The sequence below is a fragment of the Trichosurus vulpecula genome, chromosome 2 (genome assembly GCF_011100635.1).
Source record: "Trichosurus vulpecula isolate mTriVul1 chromosome 2, mTriVul1.pri, whole genome shotgun sequence".
Classification (NCBI taxonomy): Eukaryota; Metazoa; Chordata; class Mammalia; order Diprotodontia; family Phalangeridae; genus Trichosurus; species Trichosurus vulpecula.
In genome coordinates this window covers 387,611,103-387,632,263 of record NC_050574.1, presented here as the reverse complement: position 1 = coordinate 387,632,263, position 21,161 = coordinate 387,611,103, and the positions used below count along the sequence as shown (strand labels likewise).

The following is a 21,161-nucleotide window of genomic DNA, read 5'->3' as shown; positions in this document are numbered from 1 at the left end:
TTGGCAGTCTGGTGAAACTTAATATTACTGTGATTTATTGCCTTTATTCATAATTCAAGGAAATGCTTAATTTCGGTTAGAGATTAGTGGAAATAAAGACACATATTTTTCTATCCAAGTTAATGGACCCCCTGAAATTTCTCCATTATTAGGAGCCCATGGGCCCCAAGTTAAGAACCTCTAATTTCAGGTATTAGCATACCCTCTGCTTCCTGGGAACAATTTTCTAATAGGGAAATTTAGTAATTAATTTATTCCAACCAATGGTAAGCGTGCGTGTATGGAATACCATGCTCTCACTTGTTCTCTCTTGCCAAATGGGAACCCACGTGGCCAGTCTCCTCAAACTTAAAAGCCGTGTCTCTTGTAAAATTTACACCGGGCAAGAATATCGTTGGCGTAGTCATTTTCCACATCACTAGGGGTTATAATGCCCTCGAGCCCAGATTTGTAGGCAGAGAGACCACCTGAAATAGAACACAAAAGCATCAGAACTAAATGAGGAATTTCAGCTAGAAATAGGAAGAGAAAATCCTGTGATGCCAAATCAAAGTTTTCCTAAAAAAAGGGACTTCTGAATGCATATTGAGGCAAACTGTTTGCTCCCTCCTTTTTTTCCTTCTTTTTTGGATTCATTTTTTCTTTCTCATGATTCTTTCCATTGGTTGTAATTCTTCTTTACAACTGGATTATTATGTAAATATGTTCAATGTGAAGGTATGTGTAGAACCTACATTGGATCACATGCTCTCTTGGGGGATAGGGGGAGGAGAGGGAGGGAGAGAAAAATTGGAACTCAAAAACTTGTGGAACTGAGTGTTGTAAACTAAAAATAAAAAAATAAATTTATATAAAAAAAAGGACTCCTTTCTTTTTCTCCCCTTCTAAAAATACAGGATAACCTTCAGGTTACTTGGAAAATGTCAGCTTATCCCCTTGAATAGTCCAGCTCTGGTCAGAGAAAGACCCTCCGCCCCTGGTTCATCTCCACTGTGAGCATCTTTTCAAGTATTTGTTCTTATCCTATAGGTATTTGCAATTGCTAAGACAATGGTTTTTGCATCAAGGGATCTAAATTGAACATCAACAAAGTCTCACTGCTTAAAAATATTTGCCATGACTGTGCTTGTCCTAGACTATGTAGGAAAATAATGACCAAACCTTGTCCCTTTAGGAGCTTGTCATTTTGGTGAAAATAATCGTCCACACATGAACTTTTGTCTCCTGAGTCTCAGAATGTCACAGTTGAAAAAGACCTCAGGGAACAATTAATCCAAACTATAGCTGAACAAGAATCTCCACTATAATATACCTAGTAAGTGGGCATTCAATCTTTTTAAGACTTCCAATGAGGGTTAACAGGCTTCCTCTGGAGGCCAATTCCACTTTCAGTGAACTCTAATTGCTAATAGTTAGCATTTATATATCACTTTAAGATTTGCAAAGCACTTTACAAATATTATCTCATTTGAGGTATTTATTATCCCCATTTCGTGGTTGAGGAAACTGAGGCAGACAGGGGTTAATCGACTTTCCCAGCGTCCCATAGTGTCTGAGTCTGGATTTGAACTTAGGTCTTACCGACTCTAAATCCAGCATTCTATCCACTTTACCACCCTACCTGCCTCTAGGGAGTTTCCCTCTGATATCAAGCCTAAATTGTCTCTATGCAATTTCTACCCATTGATTCTAACTGGAGCCAAAGTCTTCTCTTCTCCAACTGAACAAACTTGTCCGGTTCCTTTAAGTCATCCTTGCACAAAATGGTTTCGAGGACCTTCAGCATCTTGGTTGCCCTCCTCTGCATACACTCCAGTTTATTAATATCCTTCCTAAAATATAGAGCTCAGAAGCAAATACTTTAAGTGAGGTCATACTCCCACTTATCACCATTTTATGCCAGAGTCTCAGAACCTCTAAAATCATAGTTAAGAAATCAAACAGACCCCATATGAAAGTGTCTTGTCCTGGAATAGTAATTTCCCCAGGGGGGAAGAAGTCTCACTACATTTTGAACTTTTTCAGAGATGAGGCTTCTTTCAGAAATCTCATAATCTCATCACCAAATCAAGCTTTGACTGATACCATTTCCCCCAGCCTCCTCTCTCCTCTGATTAGAGGGCTGGGGGCAGAGTAACAAATTCTTCCTGATACCTTACTTTATAGAGGACAGAAACTCCTACCTCCCTTATTTTCTTGCCTTCTTCTGTGTGTCTCCCCCAATTGATTATAAGCTCCTTGAGGGCAATTTTTATTAAGTGTATCCCCAGTACTTAGCACAGTTCCTGCCACATAATAAGTAATTAATTATTGGACACTACTTATTGGATATTGGCTTGATAAGTTTAGAGCTGGAAAGGCACTTAGAGGCCATTTAGCCCAAACTTCTAAATTCATAGAGGAAACAGGCATAGAGACATTAAATGACTTCCCCAAGGTCACTTGGGGAGTTAGTAACAGAGGTGGGGTTTAAATCCAAATCAAAACCCAAACCCACCTCCCACCCCCCATCTCAAGACATGCTTTCTCACCACCTTGTTTCCAACATGTCGGACAGGGTATGTGGTTTGGCTAGTGAGACACTAAACCACAGAATTCCTTAAAAGTCTAAAGTTTGGCACATTATTAAATTGAACAAGCCTCAGGTACACAAATCCTCATTTACCAATGCCATTTCAGCTAAATAGCTTCGGTGTTGCCAATCTTTCAAGGATAACATTCAGGTCAGAAGTAATTTTATTCACTGCTCATTTCAACAGATAAATATGACTCACCTTTCAGGTGTTGGCTCATGGTCCAGGTTGGGAATTTTCTCTGGATTGCCTTAATTTTGTCAATTAGAATCGTTACAGCCTGTGTAAGGTGCTCTTGACTATCCCAGGCTCCAGTGGGGTGATAAGTGTGTTTATCAAGCTAAAAGGATGAAATAACAAAGTCAGAATCCCTGGGAGAAAATATAGTTTTTTCTGTTGTCCTTTCCCTTCCAAATTCATTTGTTATTTCTCAGATTTTGAGCTTCCCTCCTTATTTACCCACAAAGGGTTATTTCTCAAGTTATTTCTTTTCTTCAGTGAGAAGAAAGTCATGTGTTAAAATAAGTACCGTATTTGGAGGCAGAAGACTTGGGACATGTCCCAGCTCCACCACTTACTAGCTGTTACCATGGGTAATTCATTTAATCTCTCTGACCTTTAGTTTCCTCTTCTTTAAAATAGGAATGAATATTTATACCCCGTATGTCAGAATACTGCTGTGAGGATCAAGTGGAATAATGTAATTATTGCAAGGTAATGTAATTCATAAACTATAAAGCATTGTATAAATGGAAGTTATGATTTAAAAAAAAAGTTTTGGGGGAAATGAGTTACTGAACAGCTTCAGCATGAAAAAAACCAATACTAAGATAACATTATTCAAAAGCAAACTGGCTACTCAAATGCCAGGTCTTCACAGTAAAAGCAAGATATTGCTTTTAAACATTTATTCTAAAAATAATAGCTTATATTTGTGATAGCTTCTCTAGAGAATGTGCCTTCATTAATGTGATTAAAAACCCATCAAAGGACCAACATTCATACTTCTAATAACCCTCTAAGGTTTATGAAGTGCTTTCTTCACAATAACCATAGATACTGAGGGGACTGGGGTCCAGAAAAGGTAAACTAGCTCAAGTTCACATAGCTAGTTACAGTAAAATGTCAATTATCCAGTTATGTATAGCAAAAACCAATGCCTAACTATGGAGTCCTTTACTGCATTGAAAGTTAAGGCAATTATCTGGATAATTCAAAATCCCCTACCTCTCGCCTCCCACAACAATCTATTATTGAGTTCGTTAGGAGTGAGGAATATTACTCAATTACCCAGTATTTTGGTCCAAAGTGATAAAAATTTACTTTCTTTTTTAGTTATGCTATGGAGAACATTCTATTAATATAATAATTTTCTTAAAATTAATTAGTCAAAATCTGAATTTAGAGGCTCTTTTATAACTTTCCCCATTTGAAGCGTCATATGCAGAGAGTCCAAAGGTCACAAAGAGCTGAGTTCTAGCCCAGCCTGTGGCACATCCTGGCTGGGTAACCTTAGGCCTGTCACTTCTCAGTGCTCCAGACAACTCTCCAAGGCCATCAGTTTCAGAGCAGAAGCCAATCTACATTGGTAGAGGGTCTTTCCTTAGTAGAAGTTCCCTCTACCAGTGAGATCACAGGGCGGATCCAAATAATAACTATGCTATAATTCACTTGTTCCTTGTTCATCAAGCTACTACATTCTTATGAGGCATCTTTTAGAGTCACCAATGACAGATAGGGCCTAAAGAAAGCAGCTAAGATGTTAAGCAGAAACTGTTCAACATTTCAGTAAATGTCCCCTTAGATGGAGAAACCGAAGGCCAGAGATGAAGTGACTTATATTGCAGGGCTGACATTTGAGGTCCTCTGTATCCAAATCCAGCTCTTTATCCTCTGTACCACTTTTTCCCCTATTAAAGGGCTGTAAGAGCGTTTCTGGTTTTGCTGGTATTTTGGTGGAAAGGAGAACATCATTTCTGAACCATGGGTATTGTTTCTTGACAGTTACCTGCATCAGACCAAATTTAAGTCCCTGAAGGTCCCAGCCATCTTGGAGTACAGACCCAGCATGGGTCTCTCTGGAGATAATTCCAGCAATCAAAGCAGGATCCACACATTGTTTCTGTCCAACATCTTTAATTATAGTTTGATATTTCTTCATAAGCACCAAATCCATCTCAGCAAACATTTCTGAGCCACGGATCCCTATAGTAGAAATGGAAATAACTGTACTTTCTCTACTTCTGCGATTAGTTTACTTTATTCTTGAAAGTGACTGGGAATTTTAAAAATATCCGTAAGAGTAGGGGTCATTTGAATCAATTGCCCTACCCCATTTAAAGTACCCAACAAGATGCTCTAGCTTTGATACATTTATCTGGGAAAAAAAACACCTCTTATCAATCAATCACAGATTATAAACTTGGTATGAGAAGTCTTTAATCAGTCTGGAAGGATCGAAAGCCATTGGATGAAATGAAATAATGCTACACAGGAAGTGTATTGGAATTGGTTGAGAGGACTTAGACATACCCTGTGAGGCTTGGACAAAATAGTGAGCCATTTCACATGTATTTCTGTAGTGGGACAGTCTATAGTTAGAAGTAGTTCCATCAGGGCAGCTAGATGGCGCAGTGAATAGAGCACCAGCCCTGGAGTCAGGAGCACCTGAGTTCAAATGTGACCTCAGACACTTGACACATGAGCTGTGTGACCTTGGGCAAGCCACTTAACCCCAATTGCCCTGCCTTCCCCGCTCAAAAAAAAAAAAGTAGTTCCATCCAAGCCCTTGAGAGGGAATTGCTTGAGAGTTGGAGGATGAGGAGGGAAATGAGAGAACTTCTGTCTCCTTTCCCCACTGGACCAGAGGATGATCTTGTGAATTTCAAAAGGTAGAAAGATTTTCAGACTTATCCATGGGCATCCAACAGTGCCCCTGGGCTAGCAGTGACTGGCATCAGCATGTGCATTGGGAGCTGAGAACGATTTAGGTAATGCTGAATAAAAGGGCACCTTTAGAACTCTACAGGGAACCCAGCAGAAAACTGTGCCATACCTAAGTGGAACTTCATAAGGACTTCATGAATGGGAGAAAAGGACTTACTAGAAGCTGAGGCTGTGAGTTACACCTTCACCACATGTTCTAAGCTTCAGTCTGGGTTCCCCAGGACTCTGTGTGTACTTGTGGAAGAGCATGTCCCTTGTTTGGGGAGGATGTTTGTACCAACTCTTCTTACTAAGCTACTTTGGAAAATAACCTTTTCTAAAAGCTAATTAATTCTGCTGATTAATTAACTAGTAGTTAATGGGGGATGCTCACTAGTGGGGACTCATGAGTAACAGAATTAGAGAAGCCATCCCTGATTATGCAGGATTACCCCTGGAACCCTGAGGGGAGCTCCCAGGGACCCAGCCTGCTCATGTGAATGTAGCCTGTGCTACACATCTTTTAGGGAAGAACGACAGCCATAGTCAGTCCAACAATGCTTGTCACTAAGGAAGCCCAAAATCCTAGAGAACACACCTTCTCCCCCAAGCCACATTCAGAACCATAGAATATTAAAGCAGGTTGGGACCTTAGAGATCAGCTGGTCCATCCCTCTGACTTTACAGATAACAGGCTCAGAGAGATTCAGACTTGTTCAAGGCCAAACAGCAGCCTAATAGAACCCATATTGCCTGACTCTAAGTTCTGTATCCTTCTAACTATTCTACACTGACTTCCAACTTCCAGGAAGCTTTCCTTAGAAAGCTATTTCCATACTCATCCTCCCCCCAGCCCCTCCTCCCTCACTCAGAGAGAAATCCCTGAATTTCAGAACTGATGTTTCAGAGATAAAGCAGGTTTTAATTAAATTAAACTAGCATAGTGGAATGAGATACTGGGCTGGAATACAGAAGATGTGGGGCCTGGTGCCAATTTATCACTGAGCAGTTAAGGCAAGTCATTTTACTTAGCTAGGCCTCAGTTTCTTTGTTGGTAAAATGAGTGGCTTAGTCTCTCTGCTTCCTTCCAGATCTGTATTCTATGGTTCTGTGATCTTAATAGTGGTAAGATAGGCAAAGGGAGGTGGGAGAAGGAAACAACAGAGGAAATAATATACAAAGATAAAAGCAACTTCTTTAAGGGAGAGTCCTAGGAAGATATAAAGGGAAAGGGGGAATGTTAAATGTGCACCTACCGCAGTTGATCAATCTGTCTGTATCACAGGAGGCTCCAGGGGTGTCCATACTCATGATATCACCATAGCAACCATGGTACAGATGAGGCTGGAAGTGGGAATTCACGGGGGGAGGATATGGATAAGTGCCTTCAGAAGTAACTGAAAAGCAAAAGGCTATTTTAAACCAAGCCTGTGAGAAAACATAAGTTGGGTTGCCATTTTGAATATGATTAAACCTGTAGACTGTGAGGAGCATTGGACCTTTTCCTTACCTCGTTAGGTATTCATTCTTTCAATAATTCAAATATTTATTGAGCGGCTACACTGTGCGCACTAAGTATAGTAGAGGGAGATACAAACATGGATGACAAGGCCCTGCCCTCAAGGTGATTGCATTCTAATGTTAAGGGAATGTCAAATGGTCTAACTTATATGATACTTAGGGCAGTTTAGGGGAGGTAAGGAAGCACTCTGAGATAAAACTGAAAAGGTAGAAAGACTAGAGCCAGTCTTTCAAGGCCCTCTATTGGATATGGAGTACAAACTTAATCTGTTAGGCAGTTGATGGGTACAGGAGAGTGTTGGGCCTGGAGTCAGGAAGATCTGAGTTCAAATCCTGCCTCTGATACTTGCTAACTCTGTGACCTTGGACAGGTCACTTAACTTCTTCCTCAGTTTCCTCAATTGTAAAACGAGGATAATAAGAATAGCTCATGAGATTATTTTGAGGATCAAATGACACAATATTTATAAAGTGCTTAGCATAGTGCCTTTCACATATCTGGCTTATTCGCCCCCTCCCTAGTAGGCAATGAGGAGTTAATGAAGGTCTTTGAGGTGGGGAAGTGATGCTGTTGGAGCTATTCATTAGAAAGATTAATCAGGATTGGAGTAGGAGAAATGGCAACCTCCATGGCATCCCTGAAGCCATCAACCAAACTTCCAAAAGGAGAACTTTAGCTTATTATTTAATAAAATCCTTTACTCTAAAATATGTTAGCGATGCTTAGCACATCTTGAATTTATTAATTCAAGAAAGTTCTGCTGCTCTATCTCATGTCTTTAAAGGTTAGGGGCAACGCAGATTCAAGGTATTATTTTATTAATCAGCATGATGAATAATTATATGTATCTGTCTATTTGTTCCAAAGAAACTCTCTCACACCCAGCCTATAATCTTTCGTCCCATGGAGTGAATTATAACTCGGGCTTGAGGAAGAACAGAGACTAAATGTTTTTGCACCCTAGGCAAGAATTGGAAATTGCACCCCCTGTGTGTGAGTGGAGACCCAAAGCTTTGAACCTTCCCTATACTATCTGTATCTCAATTTATCATGGAAAAAAACCCAATAGGCCAAGGATGGTGAGGTTTTCTAGCTTCAAATATATATGTACGTGGTAACTCACTTCTACTTTAATATTTTCATGAAAAAAATAGAAAAAAATTGCACTTTTGAAGTTACTGTTGCACAGTATGGTTTTGGGGGCAATAGTAAACTGTATTAAAAACACACACATACACACACACACACACATACACATACACATACACAAATACACACACACGGAACTCACCAATGACGACAGCAAGGCCCAAAAAAGTGACAGGAAATAACATGCTGATGGATCTTATCTTGTAGGACCTAGAACGATTTTTGAAATAAAGTTTAAATAGAAAAAACAGAAACTTCAGTAATGAAAATGTATTTTGAGTCAATGAAAAAGTCAATGCAGCTTATTTCAATGCCTAAATCTTTAATGCAAAAAATTCCCAGGAGCAATCATGGGACATGATCTAATGGTTGTGCAGAACCATAGGGTTTTAAGGCCCAGAGATCTAACCCCCCTCATTCTCTTCAATGTGTGATTCCAGGCAGATTTACAGAAACTGGGGCCCAGCAAAATGAAGCAATTTGCTATGGGTTTGTTGTCGAGTAAGTCGTGTCCTACTCTTTGTGAACCCATTTGGGGTTTTCTTGGCAGAGATATTGCCATTTTCTTCTCCAGCTCATTTTACAGATGAGGAACTGAGGCACCAGGGTTAAGTGACTTGTCCAGGGTCACACAGCTCGTAAGTGTCTGAGTCCAGATTTGAACTTAAGGAGTCTTCCTGATTCTAAGCCCAGTGCTCATGGAAAAGCCAAGATTAGAATCCAAGTCTTTTGCCTTCTAGTCCAGTGTTTTTTCCTACATCATTCTAGTCCCTTTCCTCAATGCAAACTTTAAACTTATTTTAGTTCTATTTCATTCATTCTACATCCCCACATGCATGCACACACAAAGGTAGTAGGCAGGTATGTAAACACAGTGCTTTCTTCTCTCTTTTTATGTGATAATTCATATTTAATTAAATATTTAACAAATTTTTTTAAGCCTTGCTTAGGTGCAAGAAGTGGAAATGTGGTATATAGTCCATAGTGATGGGCTTGAAGTCAGGGTTCAGGTTCCACCTCTGACATATGCTGACCAGGCTGGGTGGCCCTGGGCAAGTGACTTAACCTCTCAGTACCCCTAGGCAACCTTCTAAGACTATAAGTTTCATCAATGGAGGGAATTTCCAACTGAGGGATGCTGATGAAATCATAGGTCCAGGCCCCCAACTATCCCCCACACCCAAAAATGCAAACTGCAATTATTTAGAAATGAAAGAGGGAAAACTTCCAGTGGCTCAGGATTGTACTGAATGCAGCCTCACCAAGCTAGGCTTAGCTTTTGCCACCCTTAGTTCCCTCATTATTTCTTGTCCTGACTCAGAATTTAAAGCATTTAAAGTAGGAGAGTGACCACATTGGGACCATAGTGGGAACTGCCACATGTGTTGCTGCCTGGAGTCCATAACCATATCTGGGGCACTATTAATAGAAAATAATCTGGATTTGACCCTGAATGAAATGATCCAAGACAGAAGAGATGCTTTCCCTCCCTTCCTCCCCACTAACCTGTTTTGGTCTTTAAAGAGAGAACACGTCCCTTCCCTCTTTAAGAAGGCTTTCAAAACACACGTTCCACTTGCTTGGGATACGTCAGGGCTGGACAGAGCGGTTTTCTTCAGGCTCCCTCTGTCTTTACCTCAACAGGATCCTCTGTGAGTCAACAGTTGGTTTTCCATCATACACAAACCTGAAGGCTGCTCCGGTGGAATATTTCAAAGCTGACATAGGGGACTCCAGTCGCCCTTGTCCTGAAATACCTATCTCCTGAAAAAGCTTTATATATGGCTTGAACCCTTCTATATTAATTTGATGATCTCATTAGGCCTGATTATTATGATGCTTTGAACTTAGGTAGCCCCTTTAATAGAAGGATATGAAAGAGTTTTCTAAACTTTAATTCTTTAATTACTGTAATAACCCCTCCCCCCCAGGAGACACTGGAGGGCCTTATTTGTTGGCTTATTTGGGAATTTCTAATACTGTGATCAGACAGGCATCTCCTAAATCTGTGTCCAGGAAACTAATAATAAACAAATAAACAGGAAATGCTCGGGTTGGTAGCCTGGAAATGGGACAAGCAGAGTTCCATCATCTTTGTTCTCCAGTATTAACAAGTCACATCATGGGCATACTCGCACTTGTTCATTTGGGTCCCAGCCTATTTACTGACGACTCGTTCTGTGAGAGAATTATACAGCTAGGCACTAGGAAGAGTATGTTTCTCACGAGCTACTGGAGGAAATGAGCTGGAGGAAGAAGGTTGGAGTGAGTCTGGGTACAGAGATAAGTTTCTTTCTTCTTTGTTGATAACTAGGATAATGGAAATTAAGCTGTGGGCAGCCCCAAATAGAAGAGACATAAGATCACAGATTTTGAGCAAGAAGAGACGTTACAAGACATCAAGTCCAATCACTTCATTTTACAGACAAGGAAACTGTGGGACAGAGGTCAAATTATTTGCTCAGGTTTACATAGTTGGTAAGTGTCAAGGATCGGGCTAAAGCCAGGTCTTTCCTGATTCCCAAGTCCGATGTTCTATGTGCTAATTTGCATACTTACTCTTACCACTGGCAGAAAAGAACAGTTTGCTGAAGGGAGGACAGAAATCAGAGAAGGGATAGATTCATATCTACCACAGGGTATCACAAGATTCTGTACCTCAACACAGTTCCCCAACATACCCACTTACCCACTGAGTGGAGAATAAGGGGCAAAGGGTGGGGCAGGAAAGACAAATACATTGAGTCTAAAAAGGACCTCAGACGGTCAAATAAAAGGAAAATACAGCTCCCGGAAGGCTCTAAATACATCAGACTGACTTAAGAATTGCTGTTCCCTACTAATTCATTGTTGGTGGAGTTGTGAACTGATCCAACCATTCTGGAGAAAAATTTGGAACTATGTCCAAAGGGCTATAAAACTGTGCATTCCCTTTGACCCAGGAATACCACTTCTAGAGCTGTGTCCCTAAGAGATCATAAAAATGGGAAAAGGACCCACATTTACAAAAATATAGCAGCTCTTTTTATGGTGGCCAAGAACTAGAAATTGAGGGGATGCCCATCAACTGGGGAATGACTGAACAAGTTGTGGTATATGAATGTAATGGAATACTATTGTGCTAAAAGAAATGATGAGCAGGCAGACTTCAGAAAAACCTGGAAAGACTTATATGAACTGATGCTGAGTGAAGTGAGCAGAACCAGGAGAACATTATGTACAATTATGGACACACAGTATCTGTGATGACTAACTTTGACTGACTCGGCTCTTCTCAGCAATACAAGGTTCAAAGACAGATACAAAAGACCCATGATGAAAAAAGCTATCCACATGCAGAGAAAGAATTACAGTCTGAATGCAGATTGAGGCAAACTATTTGCTTTCTCTCCCTTTTTTTTCTTTCTTCTTCTTTGTTGGTTTTACTTCTTCTTTCTCATGATTCATTCCATTGGCTATAATTCTTCTTTATAACCTGAATATTGTGTAAATAAGTTTAATGCGAAGGCATATGTAGAACCTATATTGGATTACATGCCGTCTTGGAGGGGGGAGGAAAAGGAGGGGGAGAAAATCCAGAACTCAAAAACTTGTGGAACTGAGCGTTGTAAATTAAAAATACTAAATAAATAAATAAATAAAAAGAAATGATGAGCAAATGGACTTCAGAAAAACCTGGAAAGATTTATATGAACTGATGCTGAGTGAAATGAGCAGAACCAGGAGAACACGGTACACAGTAACAGCCACATTGTGTGATGACTGACTTTGATAGACTTAGCTCTTCTCAGCAATATAAGGACCTAAAACAACTCCAAAAGACTCATGGTGGAAAATGCCATCCACCTCCAGAGAAAGAACTATGGAGTCTGAATGCAGATCAAAGCATACTATTTGCTCTCTTTTTTTTGGTTTTGTTTTGTTTTTTCTTTCTCATGGTTCCTCCCATATGTTCTGATTCTTCTATACAACACGACTGTAAGAATGCATATGTAGAGCCTATATCAGATTGCTTGCTGTCTTGGGGAGGCGGAAGAGGAGGGAGGCAGAGAAAATTTAAAACTTATGGTAGTGAATGTTGAAAACCAAATATTAATTAATTAATTAATTTTAAGAAAATTGCTGTTCCCAACATTGGCTTATGTTCTGGCCAGAAGTGAACCTAGATGATGAAGAGCTATAACTGTAAGGCTCTGGCTGTCTTCCCTTTCCTCCCCTCCCATCACCCAAACCTATTTCTTAAAATGGATGGGGATAATCCTAGCCAATAAGATCGTTCCCAAGATGGCTGCCAGGAAAGTGATTCATGTGGTCATTTGGAGGTCTAGGACTTTGGTATATGCTAACACATAAAGGACACACACTACCACCACCCTCTTCCACCATCACCACTGTCACTGTGAATGTCACCATCAACAACAATCAAAGCTACTCATTAATCAGGCTTTTATAGCACTCAGAGCTGGAAGGGACCTCATAAATCTAGGCCAAAGGTTCCCAAACTTATTTGGCCTACCACCCCCACTTAAAAAAAATTACTCAGTGGCCCCCCAGAAATCTAGTTAACCTTTTAATTTTTTTTTTTGGAAATTTGCATCATTTCAAGATAATATATATATTTTTGAATGATGCATCTTAAATTTAATAATTTATTGTAAATTTGTGGGGTTTTTCCCACATTGAAATTTTGATGACACAATATTGCATCATGTAAACTTATAACATTGTATTGTTAACAAGTCATTGCACTCACATACTCCTGCCGATGCATACTGGACTGTATGCAAATAGTATGTGGCATGCTCACCTCCCAACACTTGCTTGTTAAGCCCTGTTAGAGGACCTGACCACTGTTTATAACTTGTATTTTGTGTGTTCATTTGGAAAATAATGTAATCACTATGACTTTAACTCTCTTATACAACAGATGAAACATGTATGAATGGTTTTTCAAAATTTTCTTTGCTTCCCTTCTTTCCTTATGCTTCCACCACCCCCTTATTTTTATTCAATAGCCCCAAATTGCCCTTGAGGCTACTACTGCCCCCCTGGATCACTCCAGCACCCCCCAGGGGGCAGTATTGCCCACTTTGGGAACCTGTGATTCTAGGGCTAGGTCAACACCTTCATTTTGTAGATGAGAAAACTCTGGGAAGTCTAGAAAGGGGAAATGATTTGTCTAAGGCCACATAGATAGTAAGGAGCAGAGCCAGGGATCAAATTCTCAACTCTAAAGCCAGTATTCTTTCTACTACAACACACTGCCTTCAACTCCAATCACATAGGATGTGGCAAGCTGAGAACAGCCTGCAGGTCAGTATGGGATCTATCATCAATGGCTTGTTCATTTGACAGTAGTACTGTGCTCTACATGTCTGAGCCCAGTTAAAAACAAATGGGGGCTCTTTTAAAGTTAATTTTTATTTTTAACTTAATTATCACCAAATTAAATTGGCATTTCCATTGTAGAATAGGAGAGACTTCTACTTGAAGCTATGAATCTCTGTTGCAGAGGGTTTGTTTTTTTCTTAAGTATATATTAAATTCAAAATGTAACTTTAAAAGCTATCCTGCCTATTTGGGATTCCTCCTGGCTTTCTGTTTTATTCTCCTTTGGTGGGTGGGGGGAGGTATAGGTAAACACAAAAGGCTAGCCTATCTGCCCTCTCCCTCTAATTATCTCCCCCTCCAGTGAAAAAAAGAAAAACAAACCCTTGCAACAAATGCACATAGTCAAGCAAAACAAATCCCCACATTTGGCCATATCTAAAGATGTATATCCCAGGAGTGAAGAACCTGTGGCCTTGAGGCCACATGTGGCCTTCTAGGTCCTCAGGTGTGGCCCTTTTGACTGAGTCCAAGTTTTACAGAACAAATCTTTTTATTAAGAAGATTTGTTCTGTGAAGTTTGGATTCAGTCAAAGGACTGCACTTGAGGACCTAGAGGGCCACATGTGGCCTTGAGGCCGCAAGTTCCCCTGGTTTAGCCCCTTCCCACCAAATGCTGATTACACAAAAGATTATCACTAACAGTGAATAGGAAGTAAACCCATTTATCTAAATAAAACAGCAAAAAGAAATCAGAGTCCTATAGATTAGAATATGTCAAAGAATTCCCAAGAATAAATGAGTTCTTTAGCTGGGAATGAGATAAGGTCTCAGCTCAAACCAGGAAAGAGGATGAATTTACAACAGAGGGAATCCACTCTCAGCAATGTCTAGAATTGCAGGCCCTAAAAGAGCAAGGAGCCTAATTGGGGCAAGCTTTCTATACATGTTCATGACTTCAAAGATTCCAGTTTGCTATTCAAAAGTTTGTGCCATTTAAAATCCTCTTTCAGCCACTTTCTGGAAATCCTTTTTCGATGTATCTTTTTGACCAACTGATACAAATCCTTTATACCAGGTCTTGGTCATCAAGAGTCATGTCTCTTTCCACAAACAACACAGGGCTATCCCTTCAGATACCATCCAAGGGGGTATTATGTTATTGTATAAATTGTTCTGCTTCTGGTCACTCTATACAAGTCATACAAGTCTTTCCAGGTTTCTTCAAAACTATCTTTGTCATAATTTCTTAAAGTACAATAATAACGTATTAAATTCACATATAATTTGTTAAGCCATTCTCCAACTGTTGGGCATGGGACTCGTTTTTTTTTAAATGCTGCCTGCCTAAGCTTATTAGAGAATTAAAACAACAGGAGGGAAAAAAAAGATTCTTCGTGGATGTGGGGCGGGGGGAAGCTTCTTTCCTTTTCCTTTTTTATTCCAAAGGCTGTTCAGGTTATTAGAAAACTGCCTAAAGGTTGATAGCAACCATATTTCATTTATGAGGATTACTCTACAAACCTAATCTGTGGGAACCTCCCCACTGGAGGTTGGAGGTTGGAGGAAGGCATCACCATCTTGCACACCTTCCTGATGCACCACTCTGATGATATTATTCCACTGCTCAAAAAGCTTCAGTAGTTGCCCTTTGCCTACCAAATAAAATATAATAAACTCCTCATCTGTCTCCATCCTAACTTTCTAGGCTTATCTCAAATCAGTCCCCTTCATGTATCCTATGTTCCAGTCAAATTATATTACTCATTGTCTTATGTTTTTGTCTTAACATTTCCCATCCTTAAGATCTGCTTAACATCATTATTAGGTTTTGGGCAATGGTAGTGTTAGATTTACTAGCTATGTTGTGATACCTGAGTAGCCAGCTATTGCTAAAAACCCTGCCCCCAGCCCCTAATCGCAAACTCCAGAGTGCTGTAAAAGAACAGGCTGAGTTCCTGCTTTTTGGCGAGTCCCCACGGCCCCTGAGATATTTCCATGGAATGTAAGCTAGTTACCAGGAAAGCCTAACGATCTTCCTTTATCTAACTAAGTTGACTGAATTACAACTTTATCTCTTGTCTCAACAAAACCCAACTGGACTATTTGTCCCGGTCTGCCTACGGCCTTGAAGGATGAAAGCCTCAGCCCCGGATATTCCTTTTCTTATGTGATTGCTCCTAGCTCTTATCTCATGCTCCCGTGGATGTATGGCAGATTGGACGAAGAGATACTGGGTTGTAATTCAGTCAACGCTTAAGTCAGCTATCTGATATATTGTATTTACAATCTATTTAGGGGGTTCCTTTCTTTCTGTAAAGTTAACAAAGGCTTATTAAGCCTGCTAAAAATAACATGTAAGTTTCAAAGAGATAACTAACATCTGTACTTAGATTTTTGTATAAATACTGCTTCTTCACTGGCATCGTGGCCGTTTTGATTTGGGAGACTATTTCCCCGAACGGTGGCCGGCCAATAAACTTCTCCATTTAAAACTTAAACTCTTGTCGTGTGTCTCACTCGCTTCTGGTATAACATTTTGGAGGCCCCAGCGAGATGAGGCGGTATTCCGTGTTACCGCCCTGGAGACACACACAGAATTCCGGACCTCAACAGGGAGTCTCTGCCCCCGATCCACCTTCTCTCACTTCAGAGGGCCGGCTCCTGGGGATTTCTTTTCCTAGGACTCTGATGTGGGGAGATGGTCTCGGAGAATGGGCTCTTTGCTGACTCGTCCCTTTTCGGCCTTCGGAGAAGATCTGGTTTCAAATCCTCTAGAGGTAAGGTTCTGTTCTGTTCTGGGCTAGCCACTCTGGTCTCTGTTACCACGACACCCCTGACGAGGGGAAGGTGGGCAGAGTGGAAGAGCTGAGACGTCAGCCTCTTCCTGCTGGGGTATGGGGAGATTGGGGGTCCTATCCCTAAGGAGGAAATCTGGTTCACTTTTCTTTCCTCTGAGGGGACCTGTTTAGCCCTCAACCAACTCATGCCATCTGGTCTTCTGTTTTGTGTTGGGTGTGGGGAGATTGAGGGTCCTATCCCTAAGGAGGAAATCTGGTTCACTTTTCTTTCCTCTGAGGGGACCTGTTTAGCCTTCAATTCGATCCACACTGTGTCTTTTTGTTACGTTTTGAGTTCGTCTCTGTTCGTGTGTCTATGTCAAATTGTGAAATGTCTATGTTTTGTTAAAAAACTTGTAACACAGGCAGCCAGAGATTCCAGGCTGCAAGTAGGGAAACAAAGACTTTTTTCCCTTGTAGTTCTATTTGTGGCCAAATTAGAGCTACAACGGAAAGAAAAAGGGTTAAAATTTTGGCAAATTCTGGGTTTTAATTGTTAAAAAGTTTGGAAATTGGTTAGTTGAATTCCGGGAGAGGGAACTCCTGAAATTGTAAATTCATTCCAGGAGCTCCTCTAGCTGAAAGACCTCCTCCCAATGAATGCCTTCTGGCTAAAACCTCTGTTGGAGTTTTCTATGGGACTCTCGCATTTGTCTTTGTCCCTGATCACAGTTAGGAGGGAATCTTTTCCCTTAGATTCTAGTGCAAAAGTTTTCTTTAGGAGTAAGCGAGGAGTGAAGTTTACTTCGTTGAGATTTTTCACCATTGTTATCCTGTTTCAGGGCTGCAGTAAAAGTTAGAGCAGATAAAACAAACTCCTCTCCTCTCAGATCAGATTAGAAGAACGCAGGAGAGCTGTAGGGAAAACTTAAATCACCCTTCCCCACCCGGTAAAAAGGAGGAGAAGGACAGAAATTCACAGACTAACAGTCAGTCCTGTGCCCCTGGGTACCTTCGTAGCCCATCCTTTTTGGCAAAGCTTGGAAATGCCATCCAGGTCCTTTGCATCTTGCCCACTCTGTCCTCAGAAGCTGCAAACTGCCCTAGGCTCAGTAACTTCTGCGGTCGTGGGGGAAGGGCGAGGTAGATGGATTTGGACTTTCTGCCTCCCAGAATTGTCACCACTGGGATACCAGCTTCTGCTCTAGGTAACTTCACATTTTTGTTCCAATTGCAAACTGTATTTTAATCTCTGTTTGACCTGTTTCCTGATTTGCAAAGGGAAATAATAATGATGGTTGTTTATATTTTAGACACAACATTATTATCTCTCTGATTTCATGTAATTGTTAACCTTTGAAGTAGTTTTTTGGATACCAAAATAATAAGTTGAACAATTTCTATATGTGATAAAATTGGGAACTGTTATATGTGGTTGTAACAAGTGAATAATTAATAATACTGATATTAACCATGAGAACACACTTTCCATGTGAGAAAGTTTTTATGAGCATATATCTGGTGGTTTAAAGATGAGATGGAAGATTCTCTGTGCATAGAGGTTTAGAAATTTGCTCACCTAAATTGGTAAATGGGCTCTGAATTAAGGGGTGGTTAGATTCTAAAAATAATAAAGCTGGGAGAGTATGTAATTGATTATTCACTTGAAATGTCTGAGGTACTTTGGGTCAAGAATTAGGAAAGAAAGAGAAAACTTGTATGGGGAAATTTAGGTGGGGGGATGTTGCTCCTGGCCACATCCCACCCTCCACATTGAAAGACTGTGGAAGCTGAAGCTAAAAGAAACTTGTTACCTGATTGAGAATATACAGTTAAATAAATAAAGTGTATTTAAGATATTAATGTATTGATATATGTTATACATGTATATTAATATATTAATATAGAAATACCAGAAGTAATAGGCTCAATAATTCCTATATGTGATAGTCTGGAATTGCAATCTGAAATTTATTGTTTTTGTACTTCTAACATTATATTTCTAAAATTCTTAGATTTTGTAATTTGAAAAGACTATTATGCGATTTTAATCTGAGTTAGATATATGTAAATTGAGTGCTCTTAGAGGATGTGATGAGAATTTGGTAGTTTTAAACTATCATATTTGGTTTAAAATGTACTTACCTAGACAGAAATGAGTAGTTCAAACTTTACACACATAATAATGTTTAGGGCTTAAAGTTGCATTAGGTTAAGAAGCTGGACAACTGCTGTAACTTAAAGAATTATGAACTTCCAAGTTTTGTCTTTATTTAAAAGGAAGTTCAATTGAAATTGTTTTGCTATAAGTCAGGAATTTGTGCAGAGGCCTTTCGGGTTCTCTTGTGAACTGTTAAAATATGGTTTTATAAACAGTAATGTTTTCTTTTACTATGCTAAGAGTATTGGGCCTTAGAAATTAAGAATGTTACCACTAGTGGTTACGAACCAGATCTGATTTGCTTATCCAACTCAGTTATGATCACTAGATTGGTAATTAATTAGAATCTGTTTCAAGTTTTAAATACATGATAATTGCTTGTGGTGTACTTATTTCTAAATTTGTTATTATATACAAATTGGTTAACATCGCATTACCTATGCTGTTAGAAAATAATTTCTCTCATAATCTGGATGTTGTTAGATTAAGAATTGTACTTAATTAAGAAATTGAGGTTGTTAACTGAACTGAGGACGTTTAGATATTCAATCTTGTGAAAGTTTTCAGGATAGAGAGATTCCTATGAACAAAGTTTTTAAAGGTCCTGGTAAACTTTGTTATCGTAATAAAAGCTAACTTAATTGGGTATAGAAACTAAGTGTTATCCCCATTACAACATCTTTTTGACTAAGGATCTTGTAATATCTAGGAATTCTGGGCAATATTTGAGAATGAGGACATTTGGCACCAACTTAGTTAATGAATTCCAGCATTTAAGGGTTAATTTGCTTTAAGGAAAAAGAAGGAGATGTCTATCATTTAAAAAATATATTTATATATGTTAATCTGGAGGTTTATGGACTAATTTGTGAATGAATCCAAATGTTTAAAGGTTATTTTGCTTTAAGAAGGGAAAATACTTTTAAAATGCTCCGTAAAATCTTTTCGTATGATTTTCAGAAGGCCTGCTGAATTTCCACCTGTAAGCAAATTGGTTGCAGTTCAAACCTGCAGTTTTCCAAGTTCTGGGTGAGAACCTTGTCTGTAGAAGTCTTGGGAAGGGTGGTTAAAGCATGGCCCATTCAATGTCTTATTCTACATTTTTGAGTAAGGAGGCAGTCTACATTCCTTACTCATCCCCCTTTAGTTTAAATAAGTAGAAAGAGTTCTACTTTTGCTCACGTGTCAGAAGGGAAGAAAGGGGGAGGGGCAACAATTACTGGGATTTGAGTTTTTACTGAAAGAAAGAACAGTAGGGGTCTCAAACCTGGCTTTTTAAAGTCAGCAAAGGTGATGTTTTTAGGATAAGATTAGGTTTCGAGGAGGATGTGGGTCTTAAGGATACAGTTCTTATTAGTGAAGCTTGCCATCTGATGGGAAAGAACCCACCCTCAGGGGGAGATGATGTGGCAGATCTCTTTAATCAGAAATAAGCAGGTAGTGACAAAAGGGAAGTTATCTGCCAGAATCTGTTATCGTTGTGAAAGAAGTTGTTTTAAAAAATGGGAAATTGGATAAATGCAAATATGTAAAATCTTGTTGTTTTAATCAAATGACTGGTTATATTGGTACTCTTCTATAGTCAAATGAAAGATAATATGGTTTCTAAAGTGTTAATGAGAATAATTAGAAAGGGAAGAGAAGTTTTATGATGTAGGGTTGAATCATTATCCCATAGACTAAGGCTGGGATTTTAAAGTTGTATTGTATTTATGCGAGATAGAGTTCTTGGATGTTGTGAGGTGATTTAAGAGCAATTGGGTATTGACACAAATAGTGTAATTAATTACTGCGACTAAATCAGAGACATCTTCAGTTTAGGTAAACAATTCTAGAAGTATTTTGGAAAATGTTTTTGTGATTTTAAGCGAGAGTTAGAGCTTAACAATGCGTATAAGACTCAATTCCTGAAGTGTTCCTTTTTTCCTCCAGAAGGAATTAACAGGGACAAATCCATCAACTTGAGAGGTCAGTCATTAACCTCTTTTGTTTGTTTAAGCAAACTGGAATGGGATTCCAGTATACACAGTCATGTCAGTGAAAAGTACTAACTTATGAGTTGTTTTGTGTTATGGTTGAAACGTAAAGGGACACTGAGTAATAGGTTGGAAAGGTAAATAAAAGCTTGAGGGGATACAAAAGGCAGATGAGAGAGTTAGGGGACAAATGGGAGTTAGCTAAGCCTCCCCTGTCCTGAGAATGATAGTTTCAGATGGTTTTAGCAAGTTAGGAAAGAGTGTGAGGAAGTATTTAGAAGCTGGAAATGTTATGTAGCTTGATTTGATAATTATTAGCTCAATGAAATTTGGGCAGCCTCATGTGAAGGATATTTATTTGCTATTTAAGATTTTATGGGACTACAATTTAATATTGTTTTAAGCTCTGATTACAGGTTTAGGTCACGTGAAGCCAGTGGTAGTATGGCGGGCATTGCAAGCTGAGAACTTGAAAGGTCTGTGCCTGGGAAAAAAAGTCTTGAAGACGACCTTGGACACAGCCTAGGTAGGATCTTCCTGACTCTATTTCCCAAATTCTGCTATTTCCTTTCTGAAAAGGAAAGTCTCCACCTGATTACTCCTAAGCCCAGCTTTCAGCACCTGGTGACTATAAGATTGGCTATCAGATATGACTCATGCCTGGAATGAAACAGAGCTGAAGAAGTTCTTTCCTTTTGTTAAGATATATGACGTAGTCCCTCATTTCTTTCATAGCAAATTTATATT

At 39.4% G+C, this 21,161-nt stretch overlaps 1 protein-coding gene across 1 annotated transcript; it reads right to left on the bottom strand.

The window, feature by feature from the left end:
• Positions 1–218: 218 nt before the first annotated feature.
• On the bottom strand, positions 219–9,755 carry LYG2 (lysozyme g2). Its single transcript, XM_036746628.1, has 6 exons — positions 9,676–9,755; positions 8,312–8,379; positions 6,755–6,895; positions 4,582–4,778; positions 2,775–2,913; positions 219–467 (listed from the first exon to the last, which is right to left on the bottom strand). The coding sequence occupies exons 2-6, from the start codon at positions 8,352–8,354 to the stop codon at positions 349–351; spliced, it is 639 nt and encodes a 212-aa protein (XP_036602523.1). The 5' UTR covers positions 8,355–8,379; positions 9,676–9,755; the 3' UTR covers positions 219–348.
• Between the last annotated feature and the right edge of the window lie 11,406 nt (positions 9,756–21,161).

Bases quoted from the DNA above. Each gene is read 5' to 3' on its own strand.
- LYG2 (XM_036746628.1), bottom strand. From the start codon at position 8,354: ATGTTATTTCCTGTCACTTTTTTGGGCCTTGCTGTCGTCATTG. The intron at 6,896-8,311 runs GTGAGTTCCGTG...TTTGCTTTTCAG, and splicing joins GGGCCTTGCTGTCGTCATTG to TTACTTCTGAAGGCACTTAT. The intron at 468-2,774 runs GTGAGTCATATT...GTTCTATTTCAG, and splicing joins CATGAGCCAACACCTGAAAG to GTGGTCTCTCTGCCTACAAA.